We start from the raw sequence: 19,826 nt of genomic DNA, 5'->3' as shown, positions 1-19,826 counted from the left end.
AATGAACAGGTTGCAAAATTAACTAATAGCCTCAGGATGGCAGCTTGGAACCAGTGGCATCGGTGAAACACAAGAGCGGCATTCAATAGTTTATGGCAATATTGACTCTTAGCAGATGGTGCTGGGGAAAAGAGGCTATTGGGGGGTGGGGTGGGGGGGGGGGGGGGGGGGGGGGGGGAGATCTGGGGCTTGGAAGAGCTTCGGGCACTTAACCCAGGAGCTAAAGGCCCGCAGTATGTCCATCTTTGTGAGATTGGAAAAGTCTAATTTCTAATGACATATATATGCCCACGCAGCATGGATCGTGGCACACAGATCTGACCCTGGTGGCTGGCGGTTCCCATAGGATATTGGTCAGAGAATACAACTTTCAAACCATGGGGGACAAGTACTAAGCTTTGCAGAGAGATCTAGTGTAGAGAGATAAAGTGGCAGCCAATCAGCTCCTTTAGAATGTAAGCTCTCACGAGCAGGGCCCTCTTCCCTCATGCGCTTATCCTTTCTTACTTTAATAATCTTCAACTGCATCAACTCCAGCAGTCTTCTGCCACCTGATACTTATTCCAGTGTCATCTGCTGATGTAGCTATGTTTAGTTACCCTGTACTTGTCCTATACTGTCATCAACTGTAAGTTGCTGTTTTCCTGTTTGATTATTTGTTTATGTACTCTGTAATTGGGCACTGTGGAACCCTTGTGGCGCCATATAAATAAAGGATAATAATAAATAATAACTGTCACAGTTTGAAAAATGATAGAAGCCGATTGGACTTTAGCTCTCTCCAAAGCTCAATACATCCGGCCCATAGATTTCAGGTCGCAGGTTACAGTAATGAGGAAACAGCAGAGGACATGGTGAAAAACACTCCAGCAGCGATAGTTTTCAGATAAAATACATTTTAATACTGAGGGGAAAAAACAAGTGGACATTTGTGTAATAAAATCATACAGTACAGGGAACATAATACTGGTGTGGAAATAACAGACAGCAGCATTTCAAAAAAGTTTTCCTTGACCACAATGAGAGAAACGGAATATAATGTATTATTACAGATACATGGTTCAGACCAATTTACGGAGATGTCGGAAAGAAAAGACCACAAAACAAATCTAAAAAGACTCACCAGCCCTATAAAAAAAAAAAAACTAACAAATTGACTGTTTAGACTGGAATACATGAAATGTTCTAAAATTCATTATTGAGGTGTATTTAATACAATAATGCATATGAATACTGTACAATTATCAGTAGGCAGCGGGAAGCAATTAAATTATAAAAAAGAAAAAAAAAGTTGATAGGATTGGAAGAACACAGAAAACCGAACAGCTTCCTGCTCAGATTCAGCATTTAAAAGTGTACTGCAGGCTTACCGCATAAGTAGCGGCTATGAAGCAATCTGTGAACTACAAGTCCCAGCATGCCTTGCCAGACTAATACGAATAATGTCAGTATAAAGCACAGTGTGAGAGAAAATTCTGGATTGAACAGTGCTGCTAGCTTTCCTTTTACACGTCTTCTCCCTGAACTTTTAAATTAAAAGCACATTAGAGGAAAAAAAAAACAACAACGCATTTCGCGCTCTCTACAGTGGAAACGACCACATATAACCACAGCCCAAAAATGGTGCCAAACAATTTAAGATTATTTAAGTGGATCAACAGACAGTACACAGTAAGCGGAACCTTATAATTTCACACAAGACCCTTTTCTCAAATGTAACAAGTAGTGCAAAATATTATTTCTTATTCAACCCCTTGCCTAACAAATCCCAGTGTATATGAATAAATAGCTGAACGTCCACAAAACTACCATTAAAAAAAAAAAAAAAAGATGTTCAAAAAAAATTAAATTGAAAAAACATTATTGTAGCATCATGTGATTCATGGGGGCATGCTATTTTTGATGAAAAGAAGGAAAAAAACACCCTCCACAAAATATCAATCGGATAAAATGGAATTATGAGACTTGGAGCAAAAATGTGGAAATCCTGCAGAATAAGTATACATGCAATAACGCATATATGACATGAACAATGTCACAGCTTCAGGATTCATCTCATTAAAAAAAAAAAAAAAACAACAATTAAAAAATTCATGCCAGCCTTTTATGTTTTACATATATTCAGATGCAAAATGTTCAGAGTAATGAAAATAAATCTGTAAGGACAAGGGAATTGGGAATGTTGCAACCTTGACAAATATAATTTACATTCACAATATATATGTATAGACCAAGAATACAGATGGCTACATCTTAATACTTGCAGTGGTTTCTTGCTATATAACTTAGGAAAATAGTTATTTTAGGACTCGCAGTATTTACAACATATAAACTTTTAAAACATGCTTGTAATTTAACACAAGGGTATCCCGTCACCTACACACAGTGGGCCGAACCGTGAGTTATACAAATGTAGCCTATCCAGTCACTAGGAAAGAGTGACTGTGTCACGGCTGGTGACATGAACCAATATTCATGAGGATGCAGCCTATGCAGTGATGTCACCGGTCCACAAAAGAACTGAAAGGCAGCATTCTTAGTGACATCACAGGACCTGAGCCAAATGGTAAGGTGCTTCATCATGAATAAGAGCACAACTCACAACATGGCCGACACCTGGGTATCGGTGAAGGGTGTGCTTTAATGTGGCTCAATGTTTAATGTAACGGAAACAAACAACAATCTGCTAGTTAAACACATGGTTAGGTGAGGGATTTCTAACCCTCATTCCACAGTCAAAAACAAAAGAAGGAGGAAGAAATACTTAGTAAAATCAACTGAAATATATTCTGATAAAAAAAGGCAAAAAAAAAAAAAACAGAAACAAAACCCAGTCGTATTTACACATAAGACAGGAAAATACTCTATTGTACTAAATATCTGATTCAAATTTACTAGGCAATAATTTTAGGGATGCCTTATAGCATTACTGCGATTGGAGCCTTGCCTGTTGTGCGCTAACGCATTTCGCAACGGCTTTCAGTGATTCGTTACTAAATCCAGTGTACTACATCTCTGTAGCAAATTACAAAGGTCCAGAGTAAACTCTCAAAATTGGGGGGAAAAAAATTCCCAGAAAGCGAGATATTGTACAGTGTTCCAAGTGTAGTCCTAAACGTCTACTCCTTTAGTGAGAGAACCCTCCAGGACAATGTTGAAATCTTGCAGAGTCTGTAGCACCCGGACAAGAGAATGTACCATCATTTGATCTCTTAGTAGGGCAGTCTCCTCGTACATCCGGGTGATAGATGGGCACTCAGCCAGAAGAGGAATCCACTGTGACAGCAAATGATCCCTAACAAAACAGAAATAGGATTACATTCCAGTGTCTCTCGCTTCTAGTACAGATTCTGGGAATATAAAAGCTGCACTTACACCGATCCTAAAATACAATTTTAAGAAAAAAAGAAAAAGATCCACTAATAACATTTACATATAGACTGATAGAGGATAATATGAGTGGGTTGCGGTGTGTGTGTGTGTGTGTGTGTGTGTGTGTGTGTGTGTGTGTGTGTGTGTGTGTGTGTGTGTGTGTGTGTGTGTGTGTGTGGGGGCTGTGACATCATCAAGCCCCGCACCCACACCGGGAAAATTCCGCGATTTGCGGGTCCGCGGGAAGAGGGCGGGGCTAAAATGACGTGATTCGCATAATTTGAACCCCTTCCCCTCACCACGGACCCGCGAATACCAGAGACTATGTCTCCATCCTGCCCCCATCACTAGAGTGCGGGCAGGATGCGGGAGACCTGCCTACTCTTCCGGGGGTGCGGGGGGCTACCCCAAAAAATGGGAGCCTCCCGCAGCTTCTGGGAGAGTTGCCAAGTATGACCAGATCGCCTGACTTGTATTGAAGAGCTGCAGCCAGTCTATTAGTTTGCTATAGCTACAGGTTAATAGCTTGAAAAATAAATAGAATTTCAGATTGTTTGAATTGTCACGGACTCGCGTACGATTGCTCAATGTCTTCAGAAGCATTCATGTTTGGTGGCCCTCAAAATGGTACGCTGACCCTCAATTCCCATTTTATATGTATCCAATAAAACATGCTCGGGTAGTATTCCTACCAAGGAATGTTGTGTAGCTACTATAAAGGTGTACCACATCTGCCTGCAGAGAATACCATGTGCTTGAGTGCCTTTGCTTTACTCTTTCAGGGAGATGTACTAAGCCTTGAAAAGTGGTATATTGCATGGTGATAAAGTAACCGCAAACCAGCTCCTGTCATTTTTCAAACCCAGGCTTAGATTTATCAAGCCTTGGAGAGTGATAAATAGCACGGTGATAAAGTACCAGCCAATCAGCTCCTAACTGCCATGTTACAGGCTATTTTTGAAAAATGACAGTTAGGAGCTGGTTGGTTGATACTTTGTCACTGTGCAATTTGTCACTCTCCAAGGCTTGATAAATCTGTGCCCCACTCTGTAACATGGCAGTTAGGAGCTGATTGGCTGGCACTTTATCACCGTGAATTTATCACTTTTCAAGGCTAAGTACATCTCCCCCTTTGTCCCATAATCCTCTCTTTCAACTCCATATGCTAATTATTAAGCTAAGGATGTTGTAAATATCAGTTCAATGTAGAGTAACTGATGAAGTTGTGGGCTACTCTACAACGAAACGCGTCAAGTACAGTACTAGATGTCAAGCCAATCTATACAACATCCTCAGCTTCCTAATCATCATTAAGAAGATTTGGGGAGGGAGCATGATTCACAGAGTCACATTCTAAACTTCCTAACCATCTAAATTTCTCTTCTTCCTAGTACACAGGCAGCATCTTACCGCGCTCCCAGGCACACCAGAAGCTGGAACTTCCCATCCTTGCCAATATTTCTGGGAGCTGCCACAATGGTGTTGACATAGTGACAGAAGACTTTGCAGGACGATCTCTGAAGCAGCTGGTCTTCTTCTCCGTCTCCAATTTGATCATTGGTTTCAAAGTAAGCCACGGCTCTTTCTGCAGACAAACGTACACAGGCGCATCATTAAGCTTGTAAAGCACTTCCGTCGTCTACAAGAAAAGCCCTTTTGTGGGCTATACATATATTTTCTGCACAAGGGAACATCATTGAGTCAAGCGTCTGACAGCTCAGGGATCTCACCGCTACCAAGCGAAGTGATAAGCTAAGCGGCTGCCTTCACTATGCATAGGTGACTTGGCAAACACAACACTGAAACATTAAGAAAAATACAATTACAAAAAGTTTCACCGTGGTTCTATACATCAGGTATCATCACACCCTTGGAACGACGCCCATCTCCTGGGAAGCCATGGCCTGTGTGAATCAGGACACGGGTTTTAAGTCTAAACGCAGCTTCTAGGTAGATAAACCATCCATCCATGAGATCTGACAGCTGGCAACACAATGACATCCTGATGCCCCAGAATGCTGTGCCCACGTCCGCCATTCTTTAAAGCCAAATGTAAATTTGCTCAGAGAGAACCGGATATGTGATCAGTACACCTCTGAATAAATGTGGAATGGTCATCCATACTGAGGGAGAATGGTAGGGTTAATCGCGATTGATGAAGAGGTTTGACAACTGAGGATTGGGCGGTTTATAAGGATTGATGTAGGGTTTAATAATAACTGAGGATGGGGTGTTTAATAAGGATGAAGGGTTTAATGTCAACCGTGCATGGGGAGGTGGGGTTAGCTATTGTCATTTTAAGGGGAGATGATGAGGCATTTCAACAATGAAGAAGAAGATTAGACAAAGACAGTGATAAAGATAAATGCTGATATGGGGGATTATGAGGAAAAAGACAGATGATAAGGGTGGGGCAATCAGATGGAGAAAGGAATTAATACCATGTGATGTGTAAGGGAAGGGAGCGGGTTGATGGGCTGGAGCACAGGTTCTCAAACTCGGTCCTCAGGACCCCACACGGTGCATGTTTTGCAGGTCTCCTCACAGAATCACAAGTGAAATAATTAGCTCCACCTGTGGACCTTTTAAAATGTGTCAGTGAGTAATTAATACACCTGTGCACCTGCTGGGTTACCTGCAAAACATGCACTGTGTGGGGTCCTGAGGACCGAGTTTGAGAACCTCTGGGCTGGAGGAATGAGAAGAAGCAGAAAGATTGGACTTGTGGGGGTGTAGTAGAAGAGGATAGATGTGGACGTAGAATGGTTGGTATCCGGTCTCTAGGTCAATCACACTTAGGGTGACAATGTCTAGGTCGACCACTATTGGTCGACAGTAACTAGGTCGACAGGTCATAAGGTGGACATGAGTTTTTCACAATTTTTTCTTTTGAACTTTTTCATGCTTAACGATCCACGTGGACTACGACTGGGAATAGTAACCTGTGCAGAGCGCAGCGGAGCGAGACACTTTGCCCGAAGCATGGCGAGCGAAGCGAGTTGACACGGCACACTAAATGGGGTTCCCCCGTCACTGTACGGAGAATACGACACCAAAACGCGCCCCCCCCCAAAACAAACAAACAAACAAACTCATGTCGACCTTTTGACCCGTCGACCTAGAACATGTCGACCTAGAAACCCTGTCGACCAATAGTGGTCGAGCTAGACATGGTCGACCCTCCATACCACACCCGAATGGTTAGTTGCTTGGACTGAAGGAGGCCTGACTAAAAAGAGTAGGAGTTATGTTTATGGGCTGCAATTTATTAAGCAGATACCAAATAACATTTTACCATTTGCCAGCCTCCTATAATTATCCCCTAGGCCCTCGCCCTGCCCTTACTTGAACAGTAAACATGAACACGTTTTCTGACACAAGAGCAGGTCCCAATGACCTATTACCAGTCTTACCTGCAGAGATGCCTCTTTCATCATCTAAGAGGTGAAAGTACAGAAAGCTTCGTACATCCTTTGCTAATGTGTCAGGATACAACAGAACGCAGCACTTTGACAGATTCTCGGGGGGAATGTGACATTTACTAAAATGTCAAACTGGAACTTGTTATTAGTCATCCGGAATAACTGGGAAATGTGACATATCTGACATTTTAAACTGTGTTGGTTAAAGCAGAGGTTCCCAAACTGTATGCCGTGGCTCCCAGGGGTGCCTCGGGACACTTGCAGGGGTGCCCTGGGTTGGTGGTCCAGGACCAATTTAAATTATTCCTGGTCAATATAATAGGCAAAACCAGTGCTGGTGGCTGCCAGTCATAAAATATGTGGCCAAACAGAAGCAAATTTTGTCCCTCACCACACAACTGACCCTAAGGATGACATATAAACGCGATCTACTTAATGTAATATTTATTTCTAAATTTCTCAATAAGAAATTTTTGGCCTAGGGGTGCCATGAGAAAAATTCTGATATTCTAGGGCGCCGTGATTCAAAAAAGTTTGGAAACCACTGCGTTAAAGGGTGGATTTCATAAGAGTGTAATGATCTGGGGATGCCTGCAGGTGGCAGCACGTATCTGTTATTTGTCAGGGCTGCTGAAACGTGCGATGTATGTTTTGAAGGACGTAGTGGTTATTGCTACAATAAGCGTAATGTCCATTCTTGGTGAGTTTTTACAAAAACACAATGCGACATTAGTCTATGCCACAGGTTCTCAAACTCGGTCCTCAGGACCCCACACGGTTCATGTTTTGCAGGTCACCTGTAGATTTTTAAAATGTGACAGTTGCTGATACACAGTGCAGCTGCCGGGTGACCTGGAAAAAGTGAACCGCGTGGGGTCCTGAGGACCGAGTTTGAGAACCATTGGTCTATGCACATCAGCATGACCGCCGTTTAAGCAGAGCGTCACTAAAGGATAATTAAGGGCGGCAATTTTTTATTACTCCCAGAGGAGCACAGTTTATAAACATTCGCTGCACTTTACAGCGGCGGGATGTCGCCAAGTAAGGTGCGAATCAAGCATTTAAAACGCCTGCCAACGACATTCTCCCCCCATTGCCCACACTTGAATTCCCCCCCAAAAAATTCACCGTTACCTAAAACAAACACATTAACCTTGTACACCCAGACACAGACAAGGTGAGAGTACTCTCATCACACTCTTCACGGCCGTTCCAAATCACACGCTTAGACCGAGATAGCCGGGTGCACTTGCACCGGATGATAAGCACGAGATTATAATTTTACCTATGAAGTCCCAGATGAAAACGGTCTTCTGGAAAATGCGGGCAGATTTAAATCCGTGATGAAAGACTTGCTCCAAGGCCGAGACGAGGCCATTCTCTCCGCAGAGCAGGATGGTTAAGCTGCCTCTCTGCAGGGAAGCAAATCATATTAGAAGCTGCTAATGTGGATTAGTGCTGAAGGCCGGCACTGCATACTAACAGCTGACAGGGACGTGCACTTAGCCAGCTCAGCAAAGACCAGGCGTGCAGCAAAAACACAGTCTCTAAAATTGCAGCTTCTAAACTTTACATTCAGATTTATTCTTCCCCCTCCCTTTATATATTCTTCCCCCCTCCCTGTATAAAACAATCTTGTTCTATGGACTTTACGCAGTTGCTATGATGGCGCAGAGAACTCGCCACTCAGCACGGTTTAATTGTATTTTCCTGGACTGTTGCAACTCTACATGTGCCTCTTTTCTGGAACTGCCCCAGCTCTCCATGTGCCTCTTTTCTGGAACTGCCCCAGCTCTCCACGCGCCTGTTTTCTGGAACTGCCCCAGCTCTCCACGCGCCTGTTTTCTGGAACTGCCCCAGCTCTCCATGCGCCTCTTTTCTGGAACTGCCCCAGCTCTCCATGTGCCTCTTTTTTGGAACTGCCCCAGCTCTCCACGTGCCTCTTTTCTGGAACTGCCCCAGCTCTCCATGTGCCTCTTTTCTGGAACTGCCCCAGCTCTCCATACACCTCTTTTCTGGAACTGCCCCAGCTCTCCATACACCTCTTTTCCGGAACTGCCCCAGCTCTCCATGCACCTCTTTTGCGGAACTGCCCCAGCTCTCCATACACCTCGTTTCTGGAACTGCCCCAGCTCTCCATACACCTCTTTTCTGGAACTGCCCCAGCTCTCCATACACCTCTTTTCTGGAACTGCCCCAGCTCTCCATGTGTCTCTATTCTTGAACTGCCAGAGCCTTCCATGCATCCTATATCCTGGACTACTCTGGCTCTGCCTGCGTCCAATTTCCTGGACAAACCCAGCTCTCCCTACTCCCCGTTTCTTAAACCTCCTCAGTCTCCACGTGCCTTTTGGAAACATTGGGGGTAATTAAGATCTGATCGCAGCAGCAAGTTTGTTAGCAAATGGACAAAACCATGTGCACTGCAGGTGTGCAGATGTAACATGTGCAGAGAGAGTTAGATTTGGGTGGATTATTTTGTTTCTGTGCAGGGTAAATACTGGCTGCTTTATTTTTACACTGCAATTTAGATTTCAGTTTGAACACACCACACCCAAATTGAACTCTCTCTGCACATGTTACATCTGCCCCCCATGCAGTGCACACGGTTTTGTCCATTTGCTAACAAATTTGCTGCTGCGATCAGATCTGAATTACCCCCATTGACCTTATTTTTAGAACCCTGATGTGCCCTTTAAGCAATATCATAAATCTGGTAACAAATGTACAAAATGAAGTACACTCCGCATTAGAAAACTAAGGACATATAGGGTTACAGCAATAACTAAACAAACGGGAAGTAGGCTAATCCAGACGAGAAGAAAGCAGGGATTTCCAGGTCAGGGAGGAATTTATTTTCTAAACTGGCAATTGCAGCTTTTGTTCCATATCAGCGCAGGATAAAGATCTAAATCTGGCCCATTTGTTTCATGGTTCCAATAACAAAGGATTTACTTTTACCTCTTTTTCTGGCTTGTGAAAATGTTTGACGATATTATTCACTGCTTCCCCGATTCCTTCCTGGATCTGCCCTGCGTTCGGTTCTGTAATACAACAGTATGTGAGCACAGACCAATATCACCAGGATTATGTTTAGATGCCTCTCAGTGTCCAATACAGAAAACAGAACAGTATAGTCTTTTTTTCATCCACTCACGTTGGTCTCCAATCTGGACTTGGACAGGAATAGATCTTCCTGCACCCAATCAGATAGTGTGGAATGTGCATAACAGCACAGAGCATTTCAGGAATGGAGTGTGCTGCTCTTGCGGGAGGAAGTGATTGTATAAAGTAGGACAGGGCTGCATGTGACCGGCTGGTCAGGATGTGGGGAGGAGAATGGAGATAAACGGTAAAATGCAAAGGGGGAATTTATCAAGCCTTCTAAATTATGGACAGTGAACAAGTCGCCCATAGAAACCAATCAGCTTCTAGCTAGCATTTTTTATGTACGTTTGATAAAATTATAGGTAGATGCAGATTAGCTGAGCACTCTTAAAAAGGCTTGATACACCTCCCCCAAAGTTTGACAGTTCGAGAAGCAGGAGCAGCGATGTGAGGCTTCAGTCAAACTGATGCAGGAAGACTTGTCCAAAAGCACCTTTGTATACACTGGAGTTTATAATGCTGGTTCCCTAATCCCTACTCTAACGGGGTTACACAGTGGCACAATGGTTAGCATTGCTTCCTCACAGTTATAAGGTCAGGATCTGAATAAAATCAATCTGTGAGTAGTTTGTATGTTCTCTCTATACAGAACACTGAATAGAACTTTTTTTTTATTTTTATATCTATGTATATATGTGCTCAGCTATAGACTTACTGCAGTTTTTCCCCGTCAGAGAGGTAATGCTCAGCCTGCGGATGGTAGTGGGGGACTTTTGCTGAGGTGGGGTCCGGCTTTGCTTCCCAATGTCCTCATCGGATATTGGGGTTATCAACTCCCCGATAAGAACTCTTTCAAGGCTCCCGTCATCGATTCCTTTACCTAACCAACGACCGCATGGGAATCTAGGGAGAAAAAAGACCTTATTTAGTATGGTGGGTTGCAGAATCACAGCAAGATGTGGGTGAGTTAAGAAAGGTACAGAATCACATTGACACTTATCCCCCATGCATGAGAGTGGCGCAATTTTACAGCGATCAGAGATATCAAGGCTTTAACGTCAGCAAACAATGGCGCAGTTCAGTCATTAAGCAGAACAGCGCTATCTGGACAGAGAGCTGGGAATGACGACGCCCTCTAGTAGCACGTCTAACCTGGAGTGCGGAAGAGGTGACAGGGTACCAGGCAAAACAGGAGTTTACTTTATGCTCTGGCCACAAACACGAATGACGCGGGTCCAAATTTCTCCAAGGCACAAATTCCGGGAAACAATACTACAAGCTTATTAATGCTACCATATCACACGGCTATGTCCGATTAAGGAGTATATTCAATAAGAGTCGGGTCCATTCCAACATGCATTTGTCGGTATGGACCCGACAACCCCTATTCAATGGACGGCCAAATCAGACTGTCTGGCGCTGCAGGGAGAAAAGTGGGAAGGCCGTCAAGGTACCTCTCATCCCTGATCCCCGTAGCCTGCCGCACCGCTCCCCGTCTCCTCACTTCAATCAGACTTGTTTTCAAGTCGGATTGAGTTTGTCGGAAATGGGGCTAAAACCCGTCGGGTTTGGCCCCGCATCTGACAATGCACGCTGATCTGCGGCTGAAGCCGCCGATCAGCGTGCATTCCAACAAGTTGGGTTTCCCGACTTGTCGGAATAAACGGGGCCCTAATGAATAGGTCGGAACCCCTTCCGACCTAAAACTGTCGGAAGCTGCCGTCTTTCCGACAAGACGGCAGCTTCCGACAGTTATTGAATACACCCATAAGTCTATGTGTTGTCGATAATTATTCAATGAAGTTCCAGTTATGTAAAACATTGAACATTATGTTTGTGTATGCCCAACCACCAGCATCCTTGCCAATTGGCAGTCCCACCCCTGCTCACTGGAAACACTAATCCCAGAATAGACCATACAATATTTATTGGGATGGCTAGCTCATCCAAGATATTGTAAAAAAAAAAAAAAAGAAAGAAAGATGAAAATCATCCACTTTCGTCTTTACCTTTTTTTTTCTTCAGGATACATCTGCTATGAAGAACCTCTTTCCTCTCCACAGTGTCTATGGACCCTTCCTCAGATGCCACCTCTGTTCTGCTGGGTTCACTACGATATGCCGGCGGTCGGGCTCCCAGCGACAAGCATACCGGCGCCAGGAGCCCGACCGCCGGCTTACCGACAGTGTGGCGAGCGCAAATGAGCCCCTTGCGGGCTCGCCGCGCTACGTGCGCCACACTAATTTATTCTCCCTCCAGGGGGGTCGTGGACCCCCACGAGCGATAATAAGTGTCGGTATGCCGGCTGTCGGGATCCCGGCGCCGGTATACTGTGCGCCGGGATCCCGTCAGTCGGCATACAGAAGACCACCCGTTCTGCTCCAGCTATAGCAAGGAGGTCCCACAGTGGAGATCCCTTTTAAAGCTTCCAGTGCTGGAGCTACCAGCTCCCTTCAGAGAATCAGGCAATGCGCATGTCCTGGCTCTCAGAGTGAGCATTAATACTCATCACAGCCTGGCTTTCCTTTCTAAACACAAATAGCACAGATTGCTTACTTGTACGTGTGTCCGGTTATTTCATTCCTGACCATGACGCAGTCTACCAGCCACTTGGCCAGAAGTCCCGAGTTGTCGTGTCCCAGCTGGACTGTAGTGAGTTTCCCCAGGTTCTGGCACTGATAGAAGAGTCACAGAAGAGGAATTCATATAAGAAAGAGCATAACAATACACATATATCCCCCTAGGGGCAGAACACACTGCAGCTGAGCATCTCCGCACCAAGCCGTCGGCAAGTATATCTAATATTTACTGGAACAAAGGTCACGCAAGAATAAGCAATAATAAAGGAATAAATATTCAAGAGACACCTGGGGGGGGGGGGTGTATATGTAATAGCCTGAGACTTGCAGGCACTGGTGAGTTTGCGCTAAGTCTGCATGATGTTTTAAATGGGAAATCATTTAGGAGGGTGAAAACAGATTGCTTTCTCTTTTTAAATGACTGCCCTCTTAATACAGTGGTCAGACTCTCCAGGAACTCACTGATGCATGCCTGTGATTAATACTGTCTTACAGTCTACACATTAAGTGTACGCGCATACTTCCCTTTCAATTACCACCACCGCAATGCAACGTTGTGGCTGGCACTGCCTATAGTTCTGATCCACCGGGATAAACTACGGGCCTGGAAGAAACATGAGGTGGGCCAAATTCGGGGCCAAATTACTGCCTCACAGCACTGAGGTCATGGGTTCAATCCCCACCATGGCCCTAACTGTGTGGAGTTTGTATATTCTCCCCGTACTTGCGTGGGTTTCCTCCAGGTACTCCGGTTTCCTCCCACAATCCAAAAATATACTGGTAGGTTAATTGGATCCCAACAAAATTAACCCTAGTGTGAATGTGTCCTGTGTATGTAATGTGATAGAGAATATAGAGTGTAAGCTCCACTGGGGCAGGGACTGATGTGAATGGACAATTATTCTCTGTAAAGCGCTGCGGAATATGTGTGCGCTATATAAATAACTGGCTAATAAATAAATATCCTCTCAATGCCGACATACCTCAAACGTCATCTCTAGCAGGTTCTTGGGGATCTGCATAACTTTAGTATCTCCCAGCTCACCGGAGACGCACACCCAAGGGTTAGATGTGATGATGGCGTTACTTATCTTCCTGATGGGGATGATCACAGCTCTATAGGGAATCACTGCGGGAGCATAAATTCAGATCATTAAGCGGTGCAGATGTACCGGGCGAGGAAGTGGCTTGACGCCGCCTTGTGCATTAAATGGGTCAGCACAGTAGCAAATGTTTAATGTGAAACTATATATATAGCAAAATCACACCGTAAATGATGAATCAATATTTATGAGAATGCATCGCATACATTTACTAGTCACACTACGGAGATCCTCCATGATAGGAGCCTATCCATTCACTAGGGACTAATCAACAAAGCCACAGGACTAATTACTAGCAATCTGTGAGTTGCATGTTCATGGATATTGATTCAGCTCACAAAATGCATCTCCTGAACGGGCTCAGAATATTAGGTGGTGGCGGTTCTGCGGGCTGAGTATATAGGAAAATGCAGCCCATTGATTTACTAGTAAAACATACAGAGACTGGATATATAGCACATCCTGAATGCCATTTCTAACACTCCCATTTAACAAGTACAAAGTTAAATTAATGTGGGAACCTTGAACCTTTCGGTCTACAAATTTACTGAAAAGCTGCAGCCTGGGACAGAAATTCATGTCCACAGCTGTAAATTACGACTTCCACAATACAGGGGTGGCAATAAAGTGCAATGTGTTAGGAGATATTAGAAGGCTGGGAGACTTTACAAGACTGGGAGGGAATGTTCTGACATTCTAGTGTAAGGTTCACACAGACAATAACATAACAGCAATTCATAGCCCGCTGGTCACAGGCGCTTGGTGGGTGGACAGGACTTACTGATGGTGGTGAACACGCTGGTAAAGCAGAAGTAGTCCACAGCGTTCAACGAGAGGAGATGGTAGAGAAACTGCTCCTTCTCCTCCTCACAGCGCAGGAAGGCATAGCGCTTATACAGCTTCCTGCAAGTAGGACATTAGTCAGCACACCTAGAACCATACATGTGTACCTGTTCCTGCCAGCCAGAAAGCAGTCAGCACACCTAGAACCATACATGTGTACCTGTTCCTGCCAGCCAGAAAGCAGTCAGCACACCTAGAACCATACATGTGTACCTACTCCTGCCAGCCAGAAAGCAGTCAGCATACCTAGAACCATACAGGTGTACCAGCTCCTGCCAGCCAGAAAGCAGTCAGCACACCTAGAACCATACATGTATACCTGCTCCTTCCAGCCAGACATCAGTCAGCACACCTAGAACCATACATGTGTACCTACTCCTGCCAGCCAGAAAGCAGTCAGCACACCTAGAACCATACAGGAGTACCAGCTCCTGCCAGCCAGAAAGCAGTCAGCACACCTAGAACCATACATGTGTACCTGCTCCTTCCAGCCAGACATCAGTCAGCACACCTAGAATCATACATGTGTACCTGCTCCTTCCAGCCAGACATCAGTCAGCACACCTAGAACCATACATGTGTACCTACTCCTGCCAGCCAGAAAGCAGTCAGCACACCTAGAACCATACAGGTGTACCAGCTCCTGCCAGCCAGACATCAGTCAGCACACCTAGAACCATACATGTGTACCTACTCCAGCCAGCCAGACATCAGTCAGCACACCTAGAACCATACATGTGTACCTGTTCCTGCCAGCCAGAAAGCAGTCAGCACACCTAGAACCATACATGTGTACCTACTCCTGCCAGCCAGAAAGCAGTCAGCACACCTAGAACCATACAGGAGTACCAGCTCCTGCCAGCCAGAAAGCAGTCAGCACACCTAGAACCATACATGTGTACCTACTCCTGCCAGCCAGAAAGCAGTCAGCACACCTAGAACCATACAGGAGTACCAGCTCCTGCCAGCCAGAAAGCAGTCAGCACACCTAGAACCATACATGTGTACCAGCTCCTGCCAGCCAGAAAGCAGTCAGCACACCTAGAACCATACATGTGTACCAGCTCCTGCCAGCCAGAAAGCAGTCCGCACACCTAGAACCATACATGCGCACCTGCTATTGCCAACCAGAAAGCAGTCAGCACAACTAGAACCATACATGTGTAAGCTCCTGCCAGCCAGAAATCAGTTGGCACACCTAGAACCATAAATGTGTACCAGCTCCTGCCAGCCAGAAACCAGTGTCAGTCAGCAAACATAGAACCATACATGTGTATAAACTCCTGCCAGCCAGAAACATGTGTACCAGCTCCTGCCAAAAAACAGTCAGTACACCTAGAACCATACATGTGCACCTGCTCCTTCCAACCAGAAATCAGTCAGCACACCTAGAACCATACATGTGCCCCAGTTCCTTCCAACCAGAAATCAGTCAGCACACCTAGAACCATACATGTGTACCAGCTCCTGCCAGCCAAAAATCAGTCAGCACACCTAGAACCATACATGTGTACCTACTCCTGCCAGCCAGAAAGCAGTCAGCACACCTAGAACCATACATGTGTACCTGCTCCTGCCAGCCAGAAAGCAGTCAGCACACCTAGAACCATACAGGAGTACCAGCTCCTGCCAGCCAGAAAGCAGTCAGCACACCTAGAACCATACATGTGTACCTACTCCTGCCAGCCAGAAAGCAGTCAGCACACCTAGAACCATACAGGAGTACCTACTCCTGCCAGCCAGAAAGCAGTCAGCACACCTAGAACCATACAGGAGTACCAGCTCCTGCCAGCCAGACATCAGTCAGCACACCTAGAACCATACATGTGTACCTACTCCTGCCAGCCAGAAAGCAGTCAGCACACCTAGAACCATACAGGAGTACCAGCTCCTGCCAGCCAGAAAGCAGTCAGCACACCTAGAACCATACATGTGTACCAGCTCCTGCCAGCCAGACATCAGTCAGCACACCTAGAACCATACATGTGTACCAGCTCCTGCCAGCCAGAAAGCAGTCAGCACACCTAGAACCATACATGTGTACCAGCTCCTGCCAGCCAGAAAGCAGTCAGCACACCTAGAACCATACATGCGCACCTGCTATTGCCAACCAGAAAGCAGTCAGCACAACTAGAACCATACATGTGTAAGCTCCTGCCAGCCAGAAATCAGTTGGCACACCTAGAACCATACATGTGTACCAGCTCCTGCCAGCCAGAAACCAGTGTCAGTCAGCAAACATAGAACCATACATGTGTATAAACTCCTGCCAGCCAGAAACATGTGTACCAGCTCCTGCCAAAAAACAGTCAGTACACCTAGAACCATACATGTGCACCTGCTCCTTCCAACCAGAAATCAGTCAGCACACCTAGAACCATACATGTGCCCCAGCTCCTTCCAACCAGAAATCAGTCAGCACACCTAGAACCATACATGTGTACAAGCTCCTGCCAGCCAGAAACGTGTACCAGCTCCTGACAGAAATCAGTCAGCACATATAGAACCATACATGTGCCCCAGCTCCTGACAACCAGATATCAGTCAGCACAGCTAGAACCATACATGTGCACCAGCTCCTGACAACCAGAAATCACTCAGCACACCTAGAAACATACATGTGCACCAGCTCCTGACAACCAGAAACCAGTAAGCACAGCTAGAACCATACATGTGCAAAGCTCCTGACGGAAATCATTCAGCACACCTATAAGCATACACGTATAATATATAATAAAAGTCTACCAGTATCAGAATTACAGAGGGCTCTGCAAGTCCTAGGACATTACACGCATCTTCCTCCTGGAGCACTATGGGTAATGCACTCACTTAGTAAGCATGTGATTGGTCAGCAGCTGTTTGAGGTGCTGTGACAGCAATTTCTTCTCCAGGACAAGCCGTATCCAGCCACGGGCCCTGCCGACGTCGGTCTTTATCACACTCAAGTTCCGGATATGTCTGAGGATAAAACCGCAAAACAGAGCGTTAATGTAGATCTGAATAATTCCTCTTCCAGCATTTGACCACAGAATTACCCATAATGGAGATCAAGATGACACCTCTGATGTATTTATGCGTCATTTAAATTCAAAGAACAATTTATTTAGAATTAGTAACTAGACATTAGCTTTCATTGTAGACAGATCACAGGTTATGTGTAATTGGTTGCTATGGGTTACGTCACAACTTCAAAAGCACTTTCAAACAAATTCTCAATAGAGCTGGGCCAATTATATTTAATTTACACACACCCTCGGGCAACTCTGCCTGGTGGGGAAGTATTTCTGCCTTCACAGCAGTGTGTGTAGCTGCTGCCCTGACGAATATACTACACACACACATACAATATATGTGAATCCCGTTATGTTTCATGTTAATTTTTAGACGTTTGAATGCATCACACACAAAAATAAAGCAGAAAATCAACATTTTAAAAATACGACAATACTATAAGGGGTTGGTAGTCATAATTATTGCCTAGAAGCAGAAGTAAATGTATACTCTTGGTAGTTCATTTTTATTGTTTATATGCTTGACTCATGTTACAACAGAATGGACATAGGAACTGAGGGGACTTCTAAAAGACGCTATGCGTGGCCGAGTCACCACGGAACTGGGGTGCTGAGAGGGGCTGTTTGGCGCGACTAAAGCCACAGTGTATGAGGACACACATGTATATAGATTTTGTTCTCATAACCCAGGAAGCCCCAAAGTCATTCTGTCCGTAACAACCAGTTCTCCAGGATCGAGACCATGGAGAAGGCTGAATGAAGACAGCATGGGAACCGGAACACACAGTAAATGGTATCGCAGTCCCTGCAATAAACTTTCTGGATATATTTGCACTGTACTCTGTATTTATTCATCATTCTCCAGTATACCCCAAACGCGGGCAACGGGATGCAAAAGGGATCTTGTTTTAGATTGCAAAAAATAATGAGTGCGCTCCTTATGGCCAGAGACCTGTCGCACATGATAAACTTGTGGCCCGTTCACCATTGTCTAAATGTACGAATCGGCGCTAGGCATCATATACTGTAAATGTATAGGTAATATTGTGTATTAACCTATTCAGTGCGCTGTTGGAGAATTATGGGAATGCATGTGTAAAAGCACAGACAATGCACTTATGAGGAATGTTTAAGGTATATTGTTTTAAAAAGCTTTGACATTTGGGAACAAATTGCACTTGGGACATTTTAACATAGGAATGGATATGTTAATGTGAAGGGGGTCTCTGGACAAGCAATTCTCCCCCACCCCCACCCCATGGTACTGTGTTTAAGAACAGGATAAAAACTGGGCATGTGAGCCTTATGTAGAGAGATCTCTTCTGACTGAAATGTTTATACCTTCTGTGACATCAAGAAGTATTGAACTGCTGTAACAAAGGTATGCTGTATCCCCCTTGCAAAAGAGTAGGAGTCTGTTTTTCAAGGACTATTTGAGCAATAAACATCTTGCCTTCAAGACGACTGGCTTTTCATCCTGCGACAAGCGCAGTCCCGTTCTCCAGCTGTTTAGAGGCAAATCCAGCATCTCCAAGCTCAGCCCTCTGCCAGCTAATGTGCAAGGCCTGGTCCAGGTCAGTGACCAGTGGGGCTCACCAGACACCAGTCAGGAGATGTGGTAGCAGTGTGTCCATGCATACACAGAAGCAAGAGGCTTCATTCAGGTGCCGATCTAGGGGCCTGAGTGGAAATTAGATGATCCAGGTGCTAGCGGGGGAAGCCTGGTGGCGGCAACAAAATATCCACCCACCGCAATGGGTGGGGTCGGTAACAGGTGGTTACGGACCCCACCGCAATGGGTGGGGTCAGTAACAGGTGGTTACGGACTGTAAGAGGGAATCACCTATTGGCCAGGTCCCATAGACCCAAAACCAATCTGTGATCGCTTGGCGTGGGCAACGAAGCGCGTCTGGTCACACCCCTCTTTAAGACAATCTACTTTGTCTAAACTTTTCTATTGTGTTTCCCAAAACCCAATACATATTAGGACACTATAAGACATACATAACTTTGCCTGGGAACAAAAATGGAAGCCAGCATGGTGTGCATTAGAATAGGCGCATTTTAAAAGATATACAATGTCTGTATTTATTTTCCTGGCATGCAGGAGGAGAATGCATTAGCATGCGAGAGGCCGCACGGTATCACACACCACAGCACCCAGATAAGGCAATTAGCTGGACTGCAAACCTGGCTTTGTTAAATCAAACCAATTTAGCAGCGGTTGTGAGAATGTCAGGGTGTTGTGTTGGTGAGGGACGTTTATAGGCAAGATTTATTTCCACATTTCTGTTACAGTGGAAAGTGATAGATAATGGTCAGCTCTCCCACACACGGCTTACTATCACGTAGTGCTGAGCATACACTAGGGATACAGTTAGCGATCAC

General features: G+C 45.1%; 1 protein-coding gene across 3 annotated transcripts in view; it reads right to left on the bottom strand.

The window, feature by feature from the left end:
• Positions 1-2,090: 2,090 nt before the first annotated feature.
• Positions 2,091-19,826, bottom strand: part of DENND5B (DENN domain containing 5B) — a 123,415-nt gene continuing 105,679 nt past the window's right edge. For all 3 annotated transcript variants that reach the window (XM_063928939.1, XM_063928937.1, XM_063928938.1), the window contains 9 exons: positions 17,257-17,385; positions 14,366-14,487; positions 13,465-13,610; positions 12,459-12,577; positions 10,618-10,805; positions 9,756-9,838; positions 8,080-8,206; positions 4,783-4,957; positions 2,091-3,295 (listed from right to left, as the gene is read on the bottom strand). In XM_063928939.1, coding sequence (XP_063785009.1) covers positions 3,112-3,295; positions 4,783-4,957; positions 8,080-8,206; positions 9,756-9,838; positions 10,618-10,805; positions 12,459-12,577; positions 13,465-13,610; positions 14,366-14,487; positions 17,257-17,385 — 1,273 coding nt within the window. In that variant the 3' untranslated portion in view covers positions 2,091-3,111. The remainder of the gene's footprint in view (positions 3,296-4,782; positions 4,958-8,079; positions 8,207-9,755; positions 9,839-10,617; positions 10,806-12,458; positions 12,578-13,464; positions 13,611-14,365; positions 14,488-17,256; positions 17,386-19,826) is intronic.

Source organism: Pseudophryne corroboree, chromosome 6 (genome assembly GCF_028390025.1).
Source record: "Pseudophryne corroboree isolate aPseCor3 chromosome 6, aPseCor3.hap2, whole genome shotgun sequence".
Classification (NCBI taxonomy): Eukaryota; Metazoa; Chordata; class Amphibia; order Anura; family Myobatrachidae; genus Pseudophryne; species Pseudophryne corroboree.
This window is presented reverse-complemented; position numbering and strand designations above follow the sequence as displayed.